This window comes from Copadichromis virginalis, linkage group LG13 (genome assembly GCF_057382275.1).
Source record: "Copadichromis virginalis isolate Kocher_CV1m ecotype Utaka linkage group LG13, C_Virginalis_male_GT1.1, whole genome shotgun sequence".
NCBI classification, from domain to species: domain Eukaryota; kingdom Metazoa; phylum Chordata; class Actinopteri; order Cichliformes; family Cichlidae; genus Copadichromis; species Copadichromis virginalis.
Window position 1 is genome coordinate 2957823 of NC_140630.1, and position 20431 is coordinate 2978253.

Sequence of the window (20431 nt, forward strand, 5' to 3'; positions counted from 1 at the left end):
TGCCATTAAAAACAATTCAGCAGATCCTCAAAGTATGGATACAATCTGTTTTCAGCTGTAGAGGTACGCTTCATGTACTTATCAACATGCAGTTTAGAGGCTTGCATTAGAGTGCTTTGGTACTTGGGCCTCTTTTATTTAGCACGGTTATACCATTGTGTATTTAGCTATATAAATATGCTCAAGAGTCTATTGTATGTTTGTCATGCAATTAAAAATTCAAAAATATAATTTTTAAATCAGTAACTTTGCAAATTTAGCGCGGACCCTCACCCCTCCCTCCGGCTCCCACGGCCCCGCTGTCACCGTAAGACTCATACTCTTCCCCCACGTATGCTGCTATTTCCCCGCGCCCCAATAATTCTTGTCCTTTTTTCTGTTGCAGCCTCCCACAGTCCCGTTTTCGGCGTTCCTGCGCGACTCATCTCCCGGTCCCTTGGTTTCTCGAGTTTCACGCGTGTTTTCCTTCTACCCTCCCGGGACACCTTCAGTTAAAATAAAGTTTATTTTCTCGTACTCCTGTGTGTGTTGGCTCTGCTTCTGGGTCCAGCTTGTGCGCTGAACTTCGGTTCATGACACTAATAGTTTTAAATAGAGCACCACAAACAACAGGTATTCCTTTAGAAATAAACTTTTCTTGTGTTACTTCTAAAAACTACAGATTCTTAACTCTGCAACAGTTAGACAGAGTTGGTTACAGTTAGGCCCTCAACAGTCAGCAAAACAAGTCATAAAACAATAAAAGAGGCTGCCTTATCAAGAGCATCCCAGCACTGTAGTTCCATTACAATCAGTTTCCTTTATTTTATCTTATCATGTCAGAGGCCAACTGAAACCAAGTCCACCTATATAAAAACACCCCACCAGACACACAGTAGTTTCCTCAGCACTTCACAATTCCCCCCCAAGGTATAGCGTTTTAACTTTTTATTTTTTCGGATCCCAGACACAGCGGTGTGAGGTAGTTAGCACACAGTTTGGACGTGTAGAAAACATTGCTTGTTTGGAACACATCAGCAGAGAGGTAGAGTTCATAGCTGTTCATAAGAGTTTAATTTAATCAAACCTCATTTTACGGATCTAAGTGGCTCCTCATCACTAGCCAATTCACCATTTTATTTAAATATCTGAATTTTCGGAATGAGGATCCAAGCGGGACACAGAGGCTGCTTTAACGCACCAGAATGCAAATATAAATAAAAGCCTGACTATCCTGAGAGCCTAGCTGCAGCGAGACCTTTCTTTCACACGGATTCCTGGATGTGCGTCAGATCCGACTTTGCTACCCGCACAGAGCGTTTCTGACAGTCGGGCGCTGCTTATACAATAGAGAAAAGCAACAATACACCGTGTTTCTCTGCTCCAAGGTAAGGATGTCTGTTATACCCAGCGCATAAATGTCTCTGTGTTAACGTTGATTATTCAAACCCTGTTGAAAATGTGACACATTTGTTATCCAAAAACATTTCCTCTAAATTTGCAAAGTTACTGATTTAAAAATTATATTTTTGAATTTTTAATTGCATGACAAACATACAATAGACTCTTGAGCATATTTATATAGCTAAATACACAATGGTATAACCGTGCTAAATAAAAGAGACCCAAGTACCAAAGCACTCTAATGCAAGCCTCTAAACTGCATGTTGATAAGTACATGAAGCGTACCTCTACAGCTGAAAACAGATTGTATCCATACTTTGAGGATCTGCTGAATTGTTTTTAATGGCACTTTTTTTTTTTTTTTTTGATGAACTGCAGATGATGATGAATTCCTCTTTATTGTAGAAACAGTCCCTAAGCTGTTGTTGCTCATACTTACTGAGTTCCCTAGCTACTTCCTTACTATGTCAGTAAACTTTTTGAAAAGGAAGCTGCTGTAGATTTAAAGAAACACCTTAATTGAAGCAAAGGCAAAAAAATTGGAATGAATTTTATGTGACTGTAAAGCCAACAATAAGTGAAAATCCAAAAACGCCTCCAATCCTAATGATCTTCCCCCTCTCTCTCTCTGTGTGTGTGTGTGTGTGTCCTCACAGAAGGAAGGTCACGACAGGAGCTTTTTTCAATCAGTTTTTACAAGAAGTAGCTCATACAATGGTATAAATGTATTATTTGCGATACTTTATAAATATGAACCTCTAAAGATTTTGAGTTCGTGCACATTGTGAATCAAGAATCTAAATATTTGTATCACAATGATTTCTATAAAAGCATTTTGTTTATGGGGATAATGTGACAAATCTTTTGTGACCCTATTAATGATCAATGGTGATTAAAGAGGAACCCTGGCTCTGGACATTTTCATGACAAGTGACAGCGCAGACAACTACTAACGAGAGAACATGTTATATCATCATAAACACGGTGATAAGACGCATCGTTAAAGCGTCACTTCAGTAATGTTGACTCATGTTTTTAATAATGACTTTAAAACACTAAACTCTAATTTCTGTGGTTATTTTAAGTTTACAGAATATAACATGTGGTAAGACGACGAGTTTTACTTCTCATGTTATGTGTATCTATTTATCATGTATGCTACTTTGCTCTGTGGACTGTAAAATGTTTCATTGTGTTCATGAAATAAACCAGACTTTCACCGTCTGCATCTTTTACTGTTTTTCTGCTTTTGTTCACTCCAAGTTTGACAAAACCTACAGATATCCAGAGTTAACTCACTAACAATGGGGAGCAGTCTCAGTGTATTTAGCTGCTTTTTCCCTGAACACAACCAATCGAGAGAAACGCCTGTAGGCCTCACTTTGGTCATTTTGAACGCTGAAGGAGATTTGTTCAATAGACACCTTATACTAGTGTTTCCTGCACTACTATGTTCTATATAAATCCAGATTCCTTTTATAGTTTGCAGTGAAATTTGTTAAACCGTTGCTTAATGGGACAGAAGTACAAGTCGCTCTTTACTAACACATTTGTAGATGAGTTTAATGCTGAACAACACAGCTAGCAGTCTCACACACTCTTTAGGTTTTTCAAGTTATGTGTGTAAGGGTTTAGTCTATCAAACCTTACCCCTTTCTCCTCAGTATCACAACAGTATGACTCCCAAAGTACGGCTCAGTAAACAACCTATGACTCTAAAGCCAGAACAGAAAGATACAGTTGGAAGATGAATGATTGCGTTTTTATGATGCGTAGTAAAACGACCCCCTCTTCTTCTTCTCTGTGTTGTTCTTGTGTGTGTGTGTGTGTGTGTGTGTGTGTGTGTGCCTTAGAAGTCAAATAATACATTAGCCATACTTAAAAAAACATCTGAATTTCATTTAGAACTGAGATTCTAAGTTGTAAGCAGAAATCTTATGCACAGCCAGAAACATGTTTCCCCACTTTCACAATGCTGAGGTGCCAAATCCACAACCCCCAACAAATGGTTTATTACACGCAGGTGTGAAGGGCAAGCTTTACTTACACAGCCTCACACACAGTAGATTTTTAAAGTTTTTTTGGGTACAGGGGTTTAGCCACAGATGCAACATCCACTTTTGATAAAGATCAAAAGTGACTAACACCTGTTTATTTCTTAAGAAATTAAGCATCTTTATTAAGCTCTTATTTATACATGTCTACACATTAATAGACACCGTGTGCTCTGAGACATTATAGTCTTCTACTTCTGCTTCCATCGGTTTGCATTTTAAACTCCCAACCTTTCAGGTTGTTATGAACGGCTTATATTTCTAACATTTTGTGATGTAAAAGTGAACCATGTTTTTTTTTTTTTTTAATTTTCTGTTTGATGGAAGGACTTAAGACACGAGTTATTTAAACAATTCTAAATGACAGTGTGATGGCCATAGTACTTTATGTGGGCCAAATGTGTTAAGGATAATGTTTATCAATGTAAAATTGCAAAGAACCTTTGAATAGATTATAACATTTTGTAAACAGTTACCTCAGAAGCTGTACTGGTAGATCTATGTATGTAAGGTAAAACTTTCCACAGTACTTCCACTTAAGTAGCTAAACACATAAAGTCACCCTTACCAATAATCCACTGCTCCTTGAAAAAAAGTAGCACAAACAGACGACTGACTGAGCAATGATAAGTAGAGCTACCCGAGGCCGAGACTCAAGCAGAAGAAAATTAAAAGTTGTTGTTTTTGTGGCACGAAAAATTAAAGAAAGTATGTTTAATAATTCAACAAGACCCGCACCTTCAACACATGTACATTCAAATTTTGGAACAGGCTCATCATTGCTGCTGTTCAATAGTTTTTATCCGTTTGAAAAAGTCATTTTACGGCTTTAATGTTTCCAGCTGATAAGGAGAATGAGTGCGTTTCAAATGTGCGTCCAAAGGCTTTAAACATCTGCTTTGTCTGTAACGACAGTATCAAACTACAGAGCATTGTTTTTACTAAAATTCAACATTTTCCGATGAAAATTTGGCTACTTTTTTTTTTCTTTACTGTAACACCCACCTCAATGCCATTTTTAGGATATTCTTGGTGATCACATTTTTTCATATTTATGCTTTTGGCACTGAGGGTATCTAATACGCATGTTGTCACTGTGTTTGTACTACCAGCTGTGAGGGCTCTGCTTTTGCTTTGAGCAGTCTGTTTTTATTTTGTCTCGTGAGTGTGTGTGTTTTTCAAACGAGATCCTCGTCAGTTTGATTTTGTTACCACAAACTTTGTGTGAAGTTCACAACAGAGGTAAAGAGATTTAAACACCCCAGTTTAAGGAGGCAGGCAGGGGTTGAACCAGCTGCACAGGACAGGTGAAGCAGAGAGTGTCGGGGGGAGATGTGCAACAGAAGCAGAGGGAACATTTTACAAGATGATAAATGGCAGATTTAGATGATTAAGGATTTGTTGACAAGATTAAAAGACACGTCCGTCAGAGTTCAACAACATTACAGTTTGATTAAATAAAAAAGTTTTTAGACTACACAAGGTTCATTTTCTCCTCTGATAGTAATCATATTAAACATGTCAAGAAAGAAAGAGTATAAAGAAAAATAGTAAATGTGTGTCTAATTAAACTCTTCCTGTGAGCCTTACATCATCCTTTAATATGTTTGGTGTTACAAACTTGAAGAAGCACAGAAAAGATCATCAGACATTAATCTAATCAGTTTGCAGCCTTCATTCGTATTGAAAAGTTGAAATCTTCCCTGCTAGACCCAAGTGCAGCGTTTAACACCGTCGGCCATAACATTTTATTACAGCTATTATTAAATGGAGAGTCCTCTTCACACACTGAGGTTAATTATGAAGCTCCACAGGCTTCTGTGCAAAGACCAGTTCTGTTTACATTATACGTGCTTTAGAAGACCTAGCATACCACAGGTCAGCTCAGCAACATTTCGACTTTGGCTTGTTTTTTCTGGTTAACGTTAATTACGTAATTTAGAATTAAAGTTTAGTGTTTTTAGCATTTAGGATGGCCGTGGCGAGTAACTCAAGTGCTGTAAACATTTCATGAAACCTCATCAAAATTTATCTGAGTTGGAAGGGTGGCTGTTAATAAGCCATTCTTAAGGAAGGAGAACAGAGAAAAATAAGGCTGAGGTGTGCCAAATTACACAAGAAATTGACTGGAAAAAGAAATCAGCTGTAATATGTCTTATGGAGTAATGAATCCAAATTTGAAATATGCATGGAAGAGGTCCGAAGAGAGATACAACAGTGAATGTCTATAGCCGTCTTTAACACAGCGTGGATACTCTACCGTGCTTTGAGGCTGGATTTCAGCCAGTGTTGTTGGAGCTCTTATCCAAATTAATCAAATTATGAATGTAGAAAAGTTCCACCAGATTTTGATCGACCATGTATTACCACGTAGTGTCTGATTGGCTTCAACTTCATTTTTCAGTACGACAATGATCGCAAACATACTGCCAATGTAGTCAAAGTATGCCTGGATGAAACAACGCATCAGTCATGGATTGATCTCTCCAGGGTTCGAACCTCAAGATGATCGAAGCGGTGTGGGATCATCTTGACAGAAAACAAAACAAAAGGCAGCCAGCATCCAAAGAAGAGTCTCGGATGTCTTTCAAGAAGCCTGCAGAACTAAGAAATTACAAGAAAGCTTACCTATTAGAGTTTAAGCTGTGTTGAAGAATGAAAGGCAGCTTTAACTGGACAAAAGGGGAAAAAAAATCCCACATTGACAGCTAACTCAAGAGACAAAAAGCATTAGAACTCAAGTCATTACCTTACTTAAGGATAAATAAGTTAATTAATTACATTAATGCATAAGCAGAAAATAACCTACAGTAACTGCTTTGCGATATGGAAGTGCAAAAGACAACTGAAAGGGAGGATAGTTTCTATATATGTGGTTTCTATTAAGGGACAGAGGAACGATAAGAAATCAAGGACAAGGAGTGTGGTGTAGATAAGTGAGGAAATCCGATCATTACTACAAATTTAGTTGAAATTTAAATATTTTAACTATGGTGCCTCCTGTGAGGGCTGTCTGTTTTCCACATTCTGCAACGGTAAAATACGACTTAGAGGCGGATATTTGTTTTACTTTATGGGCAACAGTTGTTGACAAAACTTGACTCTGAGAAAAAAAAACTCTTTCCCACAGAGGGGAATAAACTTATTCGAATATGAGCTTTTTTCCCCGCTAAGACTTGTTTTATGGGGAGATGTACGAAATTATTTACCGGGTTACAAGCAACGATAATATCGGATGTTGACTCCTCAGCGTCATCATTTTCTATCTATTGAGAAATCCCATTGTAAAAGTAATGAAGAAAAAAACTATTCTGCCGTCTCACTCCTCCTTGACCCGCAGTGAGTGAGTGTGTGTGTGTGTGTGTGTGTGTGTGTGTGTGTGTGTGTGTGTGTGTGTGTGTGTGTGTGTGATCGGCGGCGTTGTTTGAACGGAATGCTGACATAATATTCACGGATTCTTCCTCGCGATTGGTAGAACTGTCACAGTAGGGGCTGAGTAGATATCGACTCCCCTCCCGTTTCTTCTCTCATTTTATCCTAGTCTAGCGAAGCATCTGTTTTTCGCATCTTTCTCTTGACAATACCAATAGTTAGAGAGGGTTGTTTTTTTTTTTTTTTTTTTTTGATTGCCTTCTTGCGAACGCCGTCTGTTTTCCACATTCTGCAACGGTAAAATATGACTTTGAGACGGGTATTTGTTTTACCAAATGGGCAACAGTTGTCTGACCTTGTTCTTACTGTTGACAAAACTCGCCTCATGGTTGACTCTGAGAAAAAAACTCTTTCCCACAGAGGGGAATAAACTTATTCGAATATGAGCTTTTTTCCACTAAGACTTGTTTTATGGGGAGATGTACGAAATTATTTACCGGGTTACAAGCAATGATAATATCGGATGTTGACTCCTCAGCGTCATCATTTTCTATCTATTGAGAAAACTTATTGTTAAAGTATTGAAGAAAAAAAACTCCTCCTTGGTCCCGCGGGGTGTGTGTGTGTGTGTGTGTGTGTGTGTGTGTGTGTGTGTGTGTGTGTGTGTGAAACAAGATCGCCTGTCGCTGGTTTGTTTTTCAGTCTCTCAAAAGGAAAAGTAGTATTCACTAAGGGACAGTTATCCGTTTTTACACATAGGCAGCCTGTAGGTTACAAGCGGATAGAAAGTTCTTCTTTTCATCACAAGCTATGGTGTATCTTAAAGGTTTTTTTACAGCGTCTGTATTATAGGAAAATAAAATTACTATTGAAATCTCTACAGGAAGTCACTCTTTATTTCCATTACAAACGCCGGTGCAGCTTAAGAAAGTAAAATTACATCCGCTCTGTCTCTCTATACATCACAGAATCAGCTGCTGCATCACCGCTGTGCTTAGGGAACATGACGCAACAGGTCTGAAAATGACTAGACACTTCCGGAGTATTTCCGGTAGGGTCATAAGGTCCGGATCGATGTCTTCCATAGTAAATATGCTGTATTTGAATATGTCATATTCAAAGCCTTCTTCTTTGGGAGAGCAGATCTCATCGGACACAGGAACGCTGCGGGGCTGCAGAAGGAAATCCATCTTGTGTCTGTGCCTTAGAAATTGTGACGGGGCTCCACCTCTCTGCTTTTTTATTCCCCTCCAACAGATGGCGCGCTTCCGGAGGTTCCCCCCTCCTTTCTCGGGGTGCAATTCGTTACGGTTAGCAACAGATGGCGCGCTTCCGGGGTTCGCCCCCCCCTTTCTCCGGATACGATTCGTCACGCGGGGGGTTCGCCCCCCTTTCTCCGGATACGATTCGTCACGCGGGGGGTTTCCCACGGAGGGGAGGGGCGGGAGGTCAAAAGGTCGTGATTAGGGCCATCAATCACTTCGGATCAAATTTTGTCATAAGCTGTATGGGATTATCTCTCTGACAGTCCAGGGTTTGAATTCGGTCTGAACACATGCACGTTCAGCTAAACTTGTGATTCTAAATTGTCTGTAGGTGTGAATGTGACTGGTTGTCCATCTCTCTTTGTTAGACCTGTGATGGACCAGCGACCTGTCCAGGTGTACCCGCCCCTGTCCCGCCCTGTGTCAGCTGGGATTGGCCCAACCCCCCTCAGCTGACTTTTGGTTCGTTTTCAGTGTTTTCTTCCTGCCACGTGATGTCGTTTGTCTTGAGGAAGTTCTGAAGAATTTTTTTTTGGTTTTGAAGCCCTTCAGTCTCAGATGCCGTCCGACGGTTATGGGGCTGCAGTCAGCACCAGTAACGGCCTTAGTTTGGGTCGAGGATCGTCCGGTGTCTCAAAAGACAGCCAATCAGATCCTCCGGCTCAGTGCTGGTGACATTTTTTGGGGTCTTCCGCTTGATTCTTTTGTTCCATAACCCTCAGGATCCTTTAAGAAATTCCAAATGACCGTCTCACTGCGTCCCTGTTTATGCAACACGACCACGTTCAGGGTTTGTTTACCTTTGCCATCAGGACTACCTGACAGAACATGACAATGAATCCACATTTTTGCACCGATTTAAAGACACGTGGTCCTAAACCTTTGATCACCTGTTTCGATTTAAGTGTTGTTTTCAATAAATTGCTCGAAAAAAGTTTCTGTCTCACTCACATTTCTTCTTGTTGCATGTTGAAGCTCTACTTGGAACCTTGTTGAGATCCAAAAATGCAAAATATAATTTTTTTTTTTTGTTGTTGTCATTTTTAAAGTGGTTTTAAACTTTTGATCAGGACTGCACCATCTCTCTGGCCAACTGCCATTACATTTGAACTAGCCTGACTTCAGTGCTGCTGATTTTCCTCCATCGTTTTAGAAATCCTTCAGGCAGCACTCCTTTAAGTTCTGCTCCTTGTAAATCCTTGTTTTAACGTAACAGCTGGGAGGAGAGCCGCACTGATCGCTGAATGGGGCCGTTTTTAACGCTCAGTTTGTCTGATGTCAGGAACTAAAAGAAATGGCTGCGAGCAGAACATACAGCTGGAAGTCTGACAGTAACATAATCACACAGTCACATCCGTTTCTGTAGACCGTGAAGCCGCAGGTAGCTGCTGCAGTATTCTCCTGAGCAACAGGTGTCGCCACTCAGACGATCCACCACACATATGAAAGGAAGATTCGAAACTAGAAGCAAAGCCATTAAAAAGTGTTTTTATTTTTAACAGAATGTTTCATCTTTTTGAACATCTGCAGCATGTCGGTCTATAAAAATCTGAATCTGTGAGCTTCTGAATGGATGTGTCATTAACACGCTGGTCAAAGGTGACACGATCGTACACTCGCGTCTTCAACCAAGAGGTGCACCACCAACCGAAAAGACATCAAAGCAGCCACTCGCAGTTGTGTCCTTGATCCAACGCAGCTGATTCAAATGGCTAAATGACCTCCTCAACATGTCTTGAAGTTCTCCAGAGGCCTGGTAATGAACTAATCATTTGATATAGGTGTGTTGACCCAGGGTGAGATCTAAAACCTGCAGGACACTGGCCCTTCAGGCCTGGAGAGGTCCACCCCTGGTCTACATACTACTCTTTTTCCATCATCACACACAGCTCGCCGTTTGTGCCTCTTTCACACGAACTCGTAGTCAGACTGGGAGAGCCCGTGCTGACTTTTCCAGTTGGTAACCACCTTTATGTGACCGCTTGGCTGACATTAGGAAACAAAGGCCATCCCCCAGCTGGCGCAGGACGCGTGTTCATTTTGAGGCACATTTAGGCAGCGAGAGTCTGACGCCGACTTCGTTTCACAGACCTAATGTCAGCATTTATGGCATGAAACCTGCAGATTTCAGCGATCAGTAAAAATATCTGCATCGTGCTGATAAAACCTCAAATCAGATGTTGACGAGCTTTATTGCACAAACAGGAGATGTAAGCGGAGACTGGAGGCGAGGCGCTGAGGAAGCACGTCTCAACTTTTGCTGCTTTGAATCGCGTTTGGTCGCTAAGCCGTGTACGACACTGCGTAATCCAATCCCGGGCTCTACGGGGAGGCTGGACCCCCTGCTAGTGCATCACCAAAGTGGATTATAGCACAATAACACACACACACACACACACACACACACACACACACACACACACACACACACATTTAATCCTTTCACATTCATTACCATGCCTTCAGTGTTTTTGCTTTTTTTTGTCCTGTTCTGAAACATTTTTAGCTCCACATCTGTGCCTGTTTTGTTTTGGCTCTACCTTATTTTTTAATGCACTGTAATTGTATTTTTATTTATAAGCAGGAATCAGTACAAACTCTGCTTCTGCTCCTTGTTTTTATGTTGTTGTTGAATATTTAATTTATGTGTACAGGGGGAAATCGCAGAAGAAGAACCCTCCCTGGGATTTAAAGTCGTGTTGCAGGAAGGGCGAGAGATGCTGACGAGACGCCTACAGCAGGCGGCTGAACCGGAGGCTGCAGCAGGAGCCAGAAGCAGGAAAACCAGGCATGAACACAAGCCTCGTGTGCGATGTCTGAAGCACTAACATTTGCACTACACAGCTCCTACCAGCATTTAATTCAAGCTGCTCAGATTTAGGAACTTTCAGACGATCTGAGCTCTGAGCGAGGACAGCTGGGTTTCAGTGAGAGTTAAGTGAGGAAGGAGAGTTAACCAAAGGACACTCAGTATATTTATTCCATGTCACCGTTTTGTTTTTTGTTTGTTTGTTTGTTTTATACACTGGGATTATTCTGCTTGTTACAGCTGGAGATGTTTTCACATTTTGTGATGGACTGATCCAACTTTTTCCCGTTCTCCTCCGATACTGCAGCTTTGGGAATCGGTTGACCCCGAGCACTGATCTGATGTGTGTGTTAAAATAATACCGGGGCCAAGTCCTCACCTTTTCCGTGGATCCAAGTTTTCAGGTCGTGATGATGATACAGGCCCGGACGCTAAATGCTCACCTACGAGCCCAGCCTGGCCTTAGAGATAAGCGGAGGAGTTAAAAATAGATCCGTTGCTCCTTCGTGTTGAAAGCGAGCCAGCTGAGGCTGCTCAGGCGTCTGCTTTGGATGCATCCAGAGCGCCTCCCTTTGGAGGTTTTCTGAGGACATCCAGCTGGGAGGAAACCTCGGGGTAGACCCAGAGAAAGAAACCCAAACCTGAGCGTGATAAAAGCGTGTTCCCATTTCTGCTCAGTCTTTCTTTCCCTTTTTATTCTCTGGCTTTTAAACCGCACGAGTTCTAATGACTGTTTATTCACTTCATCTTTTATTCTTTTAGCTCCACAGCACCTCCCGTTTCAAGCAGAACTGAAAGGAAACTTCAGAGTTAAATGTGCCCAGATTTGGTCACCGAGCAGCGATCTCTGCTGGAAACGCCGCTAATAAGTCAGAGGTGGTGGAAACCTCACGGGGTTGATGGAGGGTTGTTTTAAAGGCCTGGAGTTTGATGTTAAAGGATTATCTGGATCCAGACCGAGCGTGGACATCGACCAAATGAAGTGACAGGCTGACGACGATCACCCACAGAGACTAGCCGCCTCTTGGTGTGGGTGATCCTGGTGAGTGCGTGCCATTTGCTTTTACAGCCTGTGATTTGGTCATTCGAGGGCGAGTAGGAGTGACACAGGAGACTTTAAATTAAAAACACATAATATATCCACACATCCTTTAATCTGATGACCTCTTCACTCAATTCAGCACATACATGCAGACTTTGGGAAGTCCACATGGATCTCCCTCTTTTTCACACAGACTGTTCACCTACATCAGCCACAGCTGAAGTAAATATCACTCAGACGGAGCACAAACACAAACTCAAAGGTTTCACTGCCAAAAATCTCGCTTCTGTGTGTTCATAGAAATGAAACCTTACACTCAAAGTAAGCCTGATCTGCGATAAGGTGTGTGTGGTATTCCCAGTGAGTTTTTACCATTGCAGTTAAAACACCCAGCGCTGCATGTTCATATAAAACAACTTTCAGTCTTTTTTTTTTAATCTACAGGTCTTTATGATGTCAGAGAGAGAGACTCATGTGCAGAAGCCCCACCCACCTGCTTTTCAAACCTTATTTTTCCAAAAGCAGCCAATCAGAAGAAAGTCTTTGGAGGAAGGAGGAGCTAAAGCAGCTTGTCTCACACTGGATGAACTGAGGGTGCCGTATAAGAAAAATTATTCTGAGCTGTTAATCATGCAGAGCTCACCACAGGGCTGTTTGTACCTGCCACGGCTCATCTAGTGTGGAACAAATAATAAAAGCTGGTTTCTGAACAGATTTTGGTGATTTTGAAACTGCACAGAGTCACAGGTTGACTCATCAAAGTTTAAGGGAAAGGTTTGCTACTAAAATCCTAAATTCTGCTCGGTTTAATCTTCCAATCAGAGGGAATATTCTAAACTTTAACCAAAAAGCAGCAGCAAAACAGATGACAGCAGGAAGCAGATGAGCGGAGGCTCTGCCGGCGCTCCGAGGACCTTTAACGAGCTAAAGAACGTGAAATCAGCTCACGAATGACAGTGTTTTCCTCTGAGGGTTTCATCCCTGCTGGAACACGGTGACCTTTCAGGAAAACAGGATTACAGGAGGTGTTTGGGCTGGGCTCGGCGTATGACACACAGCGTCTAACCAGCTTATCGGGATCCTTCAGATGATCGCCGCTCAGTGAAAACGAGAGGAGGCCGAACAACCAAAGCCCGGAGAGGACACGACATGTTTCATCACTTACTCGTCTGTCTGAGGACACCAGCCTGAACTCCTGCAGAAGCTTCCCAAAGATGGATCTGTGCGTCTTCCTGAACGGGTGAATAGTCCCCTGAAAATTCAAAGCACACGAGGAAGAGCCATGAGAAGCAAAATAAAAGCCCTCGGTCCGGCTGTCAGTGAAATTAAACTACGATCAGGTCCAGAAGAGCGGCAGGCAAACATTGACCTACACCGCCACCATGTGGTTGCGTGTTGTAGCACATTTATTTCAGCTTCCCGATAACCTCAAGAACAACTTTATTCTAAGTTTGTAACACTGAAGGAAAATAAATCACAGTGAAGTCGGCTCAGTTTTCCATCCTGGGTCAGATCCACGAAGCCCACTCTGATCTTCATGGGCTGGACGAGTGAAACTTTGCCTTCTGTCAGTGTAAACAAGTTTAATTACACATTTAAAATCCCTGCTACATGTTAATAAAACAAAAATCACACATCTCAGCTTTTCTTCATGAGACACAGATTTGCTGTAGAAAATGGAAAAATGTCTTTCTGTAAAATGTTAATTCTAACATTTAATTGTTTATCGGTCACTTTGGTGCAGTATGAATCAGCCATGAGCTCTTTATCAGCAGGAAAGCAGCAAAACGCCTGAAAATACAGTTCAAAGTTCAGACGCCCTCCTTTACATTTTCCAAAGCTTGGAGACCTTTTCCAGGGAAATGTGCAGAGACGGGCTGACAGATTCATGCAGGGAAAGTGTCACAGCAGCACACGATGACTGCCTGGCCAAAGCAGCACTCACATTAGAGGCACTGAGAACGATCAGACCAGGGTTTCAGCTAAAATTCTGCGGATTTTAAAGAAGACAGAAATGTTTTGAGGTGACACCAAATTGAGTCTAACAGTTTTCAGCTTTTTGATGTCGTCAGATGACGACTAATAACTCTGTAAAACCCAAGCGTGTGCTTAAAAACAGCTGAAACCCAGAAAAACAACACTGCAGAAACTTTACCCCAAAGAGTATGTTCATTTAAATATTTAATATCTGCATTTTTCTGACAAATGACTGTTTTGCATCACACATGAAAGCCTTAATTAAAGCTTTGCCTGCCTTCTTTCTACAAATCCTTTGTTCCAGTGTCACACTGGAGAGAATTTCTCTCTCTCTCTGTGGCCAACCCTCCACTCCTCGGAGTGTGACTGTGTTTGAGCCCACGTGGACCATTGGAGACATAAGAGAGAAACTATGACTGTGAAACCTGAGGAAACTCACCAGGACGTAGGTGTCGTGCTCGTGCTTCTTCCTGTGCATCGGGACGTCTGTGGACGACAAAAATCAGTCAGTGTGTTACAGCACAACTACAGAAGGACTTAAAAGTGTGATTACAGCCTTATAGGACAGAAACGTTTGTCCCGTCTCAGGTTTTCCAGGTTTCCAGCTTTTGATTGACTGGGTCACAGCTGATGTGGTCCTCGATGCCATGCACCATCACTAGTTCTCAGAAGAACTACATTTAAAGCTGGAGCACATTTTTCTGCTTTGCAGCCTCCGTTAACTCATCAGAGCTGCATATAAACCAGTTCTCCACCTGCTGCAGGTGCTGATCCTTCATCTTGTAGCAAAGAGACAGTCAGGTCAGCAATCTAACCAGGGCTTTCCACAGATCAGATCCCTTCCATTGTTCGGCAAAAGGGTGTTTTTGATCCAAGTGGTTGACAATTTTAAAGATTTATCTGATTATTCATAAGAGGTCCAAACCGATATTAACACACTGAGCATGTTTCAGCTGATCTCACATCAACCACGAGACAGCAGGACATGAAAAGATTCTTCCATCCACTGTCTCCTCCAGCTTCTCCATCTAAAAGGAACTAGTTTCCTATAAAATACCTGCACACATACTTCACAGGTGTAGCGATCAGATATTAGTGAGTCTTTCTTTAACAATAAGATGAAATGGAGCAGTTACCATCAGGTTCTGCTGACTCCAGCAGAAAGATGGCCCTAACCCTGGAGTGTGAGCCTGTCGCTTTTACAGCTGTGCTGGTTGTTGCTGGATCCACCAAGAAGGACCAAAAGAGTCACGTTAGGCTGATTATTTAGCAGCAACACGGGAGCCGGTGGAGGACTCCTGCTTCACCCTTTTCCATTAAAGGAGAGGAAGCAGGAATGGTGGAGGAGTGCAAATACGCCGTTTAAACGTTAAACTGCTTTCTACGAACTGATTATCCGGATACAGCCCTCACCAAAAAAAGACGACAGGTCTAACTGACTCAAACCGGCCGTTAGCCACGGTGCTAGTGTCGTTTCAGCCGGTAACTAGTCGGTAAACTCCGGAGCAGCTGATTGAATACGTGTTGTTAGCCATTAGCCTGCTAGCATAACAAACCTGAATCCTTGATGTTGAGGACATCCACCGACACCATGTCCGGTTTATCCAGCGGCCCCACCTTCCTCTCCGTCACCCCGGACGGCACCACGTCCGGCTTCGGGCCGAACTTTCTCGGGTAAAAGTCCCCGGCATTGTGATAAGATAGACCCGAGGACGTGGACATCATTCCGTCCATCGCCATTTTGGACTTCCTGTTCCCATCAGTCTGTTCTTTCTTTTGGTTGCGCCGCGCATGCGCCACTCCACCAATCAGCGGAAGCGCTGAACGTTTACAGATCAATCTATGGAAGACCATTTGGGCTAAGGCTTTTTTTTTACATATAATTGAAAAATTGAAAAATTAGAATTTAAAAACTGTTAGTGTTTGCTCCAAGTCCCGAGAAACTGAAAGACAGGGCATCCTGCGCCAAATCAAACATGTTACAAATGGAGCATGACGAAGGAAAAGCTCGAGTGTAGAGGTGAGGGTAGGGACAGCAACTTAAGAAAACACAGGCAAATAGAAACACGCTGCAAAAGTGCACAAAATACAACAATTTTTGGTTAAAAAAAAAAAATATATATATATATATATATATATATATATATATATATATATATATATATATATATATATATCTGGCGACATAGTAACTTGACGGACCGGATGCGGAAGTGACAAGCTAACAGTAAACAGCAAACTCAGTGTGGTCCTTCATACATTTCGGTGCCGGTCGGGTTCCCAGTCTTCAAAGAGTTTGAAGACTGCCTTCCCAGAGAGGTTGTGAAATGGGACAGTTTAGCCCACGATGCGCTGCCCAGTTTACCTAGCAACCAAGACATTAGCCGCTGGAAACATTTTATCATCTTATTTTGACTGATTTCACATTGGTATGTGATATATCTGAGGCGGAGAGACAGTCATTTTAAGATTAGCTAGTTAAAAACAACAAGCTAATATACTTCATGAGACCATTGTCTATCACACTTTGGTAATTTAATGTACATATAATATGTCAGACATTACATTTATTGTATTAAATTAGATGAATTCAATTAGAAAATTTAAACCTGTTTCAAATACCATTTGAGGTGCAGTTATTTCTATTTCCTATCACTTTGTATCTTGTTCATCTCAAAGACAAATATCCTTTACACTGAAGTTTTAATCATTGGTCCCGAGGCTCAGAGAGAGAGACTCTTGTCTAAATTAGAGGCATTTTCACTATGTCCTTCGCTACAAGTGAAAAACCTGGGTGTTATTTTTGACTCTGAGCTTGGTTTTATCCCACATATTAAACATGTGACCAAAATTGGATTTTATCATCTAAAAAATATAGCCAGAGTCCGCCCTATTCTCTCTTGGGTCAACACGGAGATGCTGATGCATGCTTTTATTACCAGTCGCATTGATTACTGTAATGCCCTGCTCTCTGGTCTCCCTAAGAAGAATATTTCAACTTTACAACTTACAAAACTCTGCAGCTCGTGTGCTGACGAAGACCAGAGGGCGGGCCCACATTACACCGGTTTTAGAATCGCTGCACTGGCTCCCCGTGTGTTTCAGGATCGATTTTAAAGTTCTTTTATTGGTTTTTAAATGTCTTAATGGTCTTGGGCCTTCTTATCTCTCAGATCTGCTTTTACCATACGAACCCTCGCGGACCCTGAGGTCCTCTGGTGCTGGCCTTTTGATTGTCCCTAAAGTCAGGACACATACTCACGGAGAGGCAGCTTTTCAGTGGTATGGTCCTCGTCTGTGGAACAGCCTGCCGGAGGAGCTCAGGGCCGCAGAGAACGTACATGTTTTTAAGAACAGGCTCAAGACCACCTTTTTAATTTAGCTTTTACTTAGCGTTTATTTATTTTATGCTTATTTATTCTATCCTGTTATTCTATTATTAATTTAGGCTTTACCTAATATTTATTGATTTTATTCTTATCCATTTTTTAATCTTCTTACTCTATTTATATTTATATTGTATCCCGTTCTTATTTATTTTATCATTTTACCCTGTATATATCCTATTGTGTCATATCTCCAGTGTTTCCTCGGAGGGCGCTCTCTGCACCGGGGCTGTGATCGACCGTGGCTGCTGGGTCTCTGGGGGTCCTCTCAGCCTGGCTGGGGGCCTCCTTTGCCTCCCTCCTGCTGTGTGCCCGGCCTGGAGGCTGCAGTCTGTGACCGGCTCTCGGTGCAGACGGCTCCCTGTGATAGTGTTTCCTCACTTGGCTCATGTGAACCCAGCCCAATTTTTACTCTTTAAGTGTGCGTGTGTGTGGGTGGGGGGGTGGGGGGGAGATATGTGTGTATTCACATCATTTATGTTAATGAGAGTGCAGGGAGTGAGTTGGAGGGTGGGGTGGGCTGCTTTTAACTATGTAAAGCACTTTGTGCTACATTTTTTGTATGAAAAGTGCTTTATAAATAAAGATTGATTGATTGATATATAAGGATGCATTATCTATGAAAGAGATAAATATTGTTCTTTTAATATATGGTACCCCTACATTTGTCTGAAAGCTTACCTGTATAAAAAAAAAGAAGAAAGAGAAAGAGAGAAGGGGAACGTGAAGGACAGACAGAGAGGTGACGGGCTCAGGTGGTGTACAGAACTACAGAAACAGCACAAGGAGTACTTCCTGTTTGTGTTAGTATTAGGGCTACTAAATAAGATGAGAGCTACATGTTCCCCCACTGGCCAAGCGTCTGGCTCCTGTGAATAAACTCGTTTCTCCTTAAAACAAACGTCGGTTTAGCTCGACACCACTAGCAGAACCAGCTTAGTGTAATCGACCCTGATGTTTGTGCATCACTGTAAAAGTGAAATTCAGCTGAGTGTTCCCAGCATGTGTGTGGGTGTCACATGTTCCGTTTTGGGATATTCTGCCATTATTTATCTATAACATCGTAACCGCTCTGTGAGGTTGATGTCAGTCTGTGAACGCCGTGCGTCATAAAGGCTTTAAAAACAAGTGGAACCTGAGCTGCACTGAGATCACTAATGTCACGTGACTTTGCCAACATTTGTATCTCTACATAAATCAGTGAGATTAAACGCAGTACACACTTTTAGAAGTTTACTCTTTGGCTGTCGGCCATTTAAAAACTTATCCACCGCCACACTTCCATCAAATCACTTTCCCAGAAACACTTCTGATTTCTTTCCAGATTTTTTTCTTTTTCCTTTTGCATTGTTTTCCCATTTCTGTTGTGTTTTATGTGCTTTTGCAGAGTTTTCTATTTGCAGTTCGTTTGGCCTCTGAGGGCCACCGTGCATTCAGGTCTCACAGGCAGTTCAGCAGAATACTGATATTTTGCACTTAAAAACCAGATTGATAGAGCCTGATCACTGCGCTGTGTGCGGCTTATTTAGTGAGTGAAGCTCCTGAACAAACGTGCCGAGGCACATTTGTGATTCAGCTTTCTCTGTTTGCCTGATTACCCTTTGCAAAACCTAACTAAAACCTTGACAGTAGGTGTTTTATCTTCTCCTTATCCAGCTCAGGGTCACCGTGAGGTCACAGCCGGATGTTGAAATAATTTCATCTTTAAAATCTTGATATTTAACTTTAGCTAACGTCAGTTTTCACAAGACAGAAATTCTACTGATTTCTCTTTCTCATAAAATTTATGCCAAAAATATTAATAGTATAAAGTGGCTAATATTTTAAAAAAGTTTTACTAGATGTAAATATTTTTGTCCATGTTGCCACTGAGCAGCGTCCTCTTCTCTAACATCAGTCTGTGATAGTCTGATGGAGGATTCCAGCTGCTCAGCTTCATCCTGTTTTTCCTCGTGATGCTCCAGATGTTCCAGATGGCGGGCCGGTTCAGCGGCTTTTCTTCTACGAAGCCGTGCTGCTGGAATAGATGCAGTCACCTGTAAAATCTGCCTCCAGCTAACAACGTCTTGTTGCCATGAAATAATAAAACATGTCAGTTTGAACATTTCATTTGTTTTGTCTTCTATTGTGAATAAAATCAATGCATTCTGTTTTTACTCACATGTCATGCGAACTTACAACTTTTTGAGAATTTTGATATAAAGAAATAGTAAACTGAGATATGTTCATACTTGATAAACGTCAGCCAACACCTTTTCTGTCACTAATCTGTGTTCTTCCATTTTACTCAAACCTCTGCTACCTTTTATTTACTTTCTAATCGTGATTATGGCGATCAGTGAAACTCGGGAACAGGCCTGGCATCATTCTGATGAAGTGAAATCATTCCCAGCAGAAACAGACGCGTCTTTGTAGGTGTTTGAAACGCCAGCAGGAAAAGTCAGCAGGGTGTAAAATCATTCATTAATTAAACACTTTAAGAGAAAGATGAGGAAGCGTGACGGATTCAGGCGTGGAAATGTGTGTGTGTGTGTGTGTGTGTGTGTGTGTGTGTGTGTGTGTGTGTGTGTGTGTGTGTGTGTGTGTGTGTGGAATCTGTGGTTGCTCCTTTGCGTGGAGCTGAATGGAGTTTTTTGTTTGGGACAGTTTGCAAATGACACCGTGAGGCCCCGATCGCCGCTGTGGCCGAGAGGGGCCCCGGGCGGAGAGCCAGGATGTAAGACAGCGGGTGAAGAGGGGAGGGGGAGGGGAGTTATCTGAGGACAGCAAAGAGGAAGGGTGAGGGACCAGAAGAACAAGCGAGCGATTGAGACTGGCAGATTCTTTTGTTTTTAGACCAAAGGTATTTTTCTCCGTCCGGCTTCATCTCAGAGCCCTGAAAAAGGATCTGCTTCTGATACATCTGCTAACCTTCAGAACTAAAGTGCCCCGGTGCAGCAGGGATGCTGCTGATTGTTTGAGCTTTTAGATTTTGGTGCAAATCAAACTAAGACGTAGCATCACTGAGTTCCATCTTCAGTCTCTCTCCTGATTTTTCTGCTCTACGTGACCCGAAGAGAAAAAGGTTGCGAGTAAAACCAGCCGGCTCAGAACTTATGAGATGAAATGTTTCATCTAAATTTACAGAGAAAAAGACACAAACA

General features: G+C 41.9%; 1 protein-coding gene across 1 annotated transcript in view; it reads right to left on the bottom strand.

The window, feature by feature from the left end:
* slc30a6 (solute carrier family 30 member 6) overlaps positions 1 to 15709 on the bottom strand; it is a 75547-nt gene extending 59838 nt beyond the window's left edge. The window contains exons 1-3 of the mRNA XM_085476937.1: positions 15459 to 15709; positions 14342 to 14388; positions 13091 to 13177 (exon numbers count right to left, since the gene is read on the bottom strand). Coding sequence (XP_085333063.1) covers positions 13091 to 13177; positions 14342 to 14388; positions 15459 to 15642 — 318 coding nt within the window. The 5' untranslated portion in view covers positions 15643 to 15709. The remainder of the gene's footprint in view (positions 1 to 13090; positions 13178 to 14341; positions 14389 to 15458) is intronic.
* Positions 15710 to 20431: the final 4722 nt, after the last annotated feature.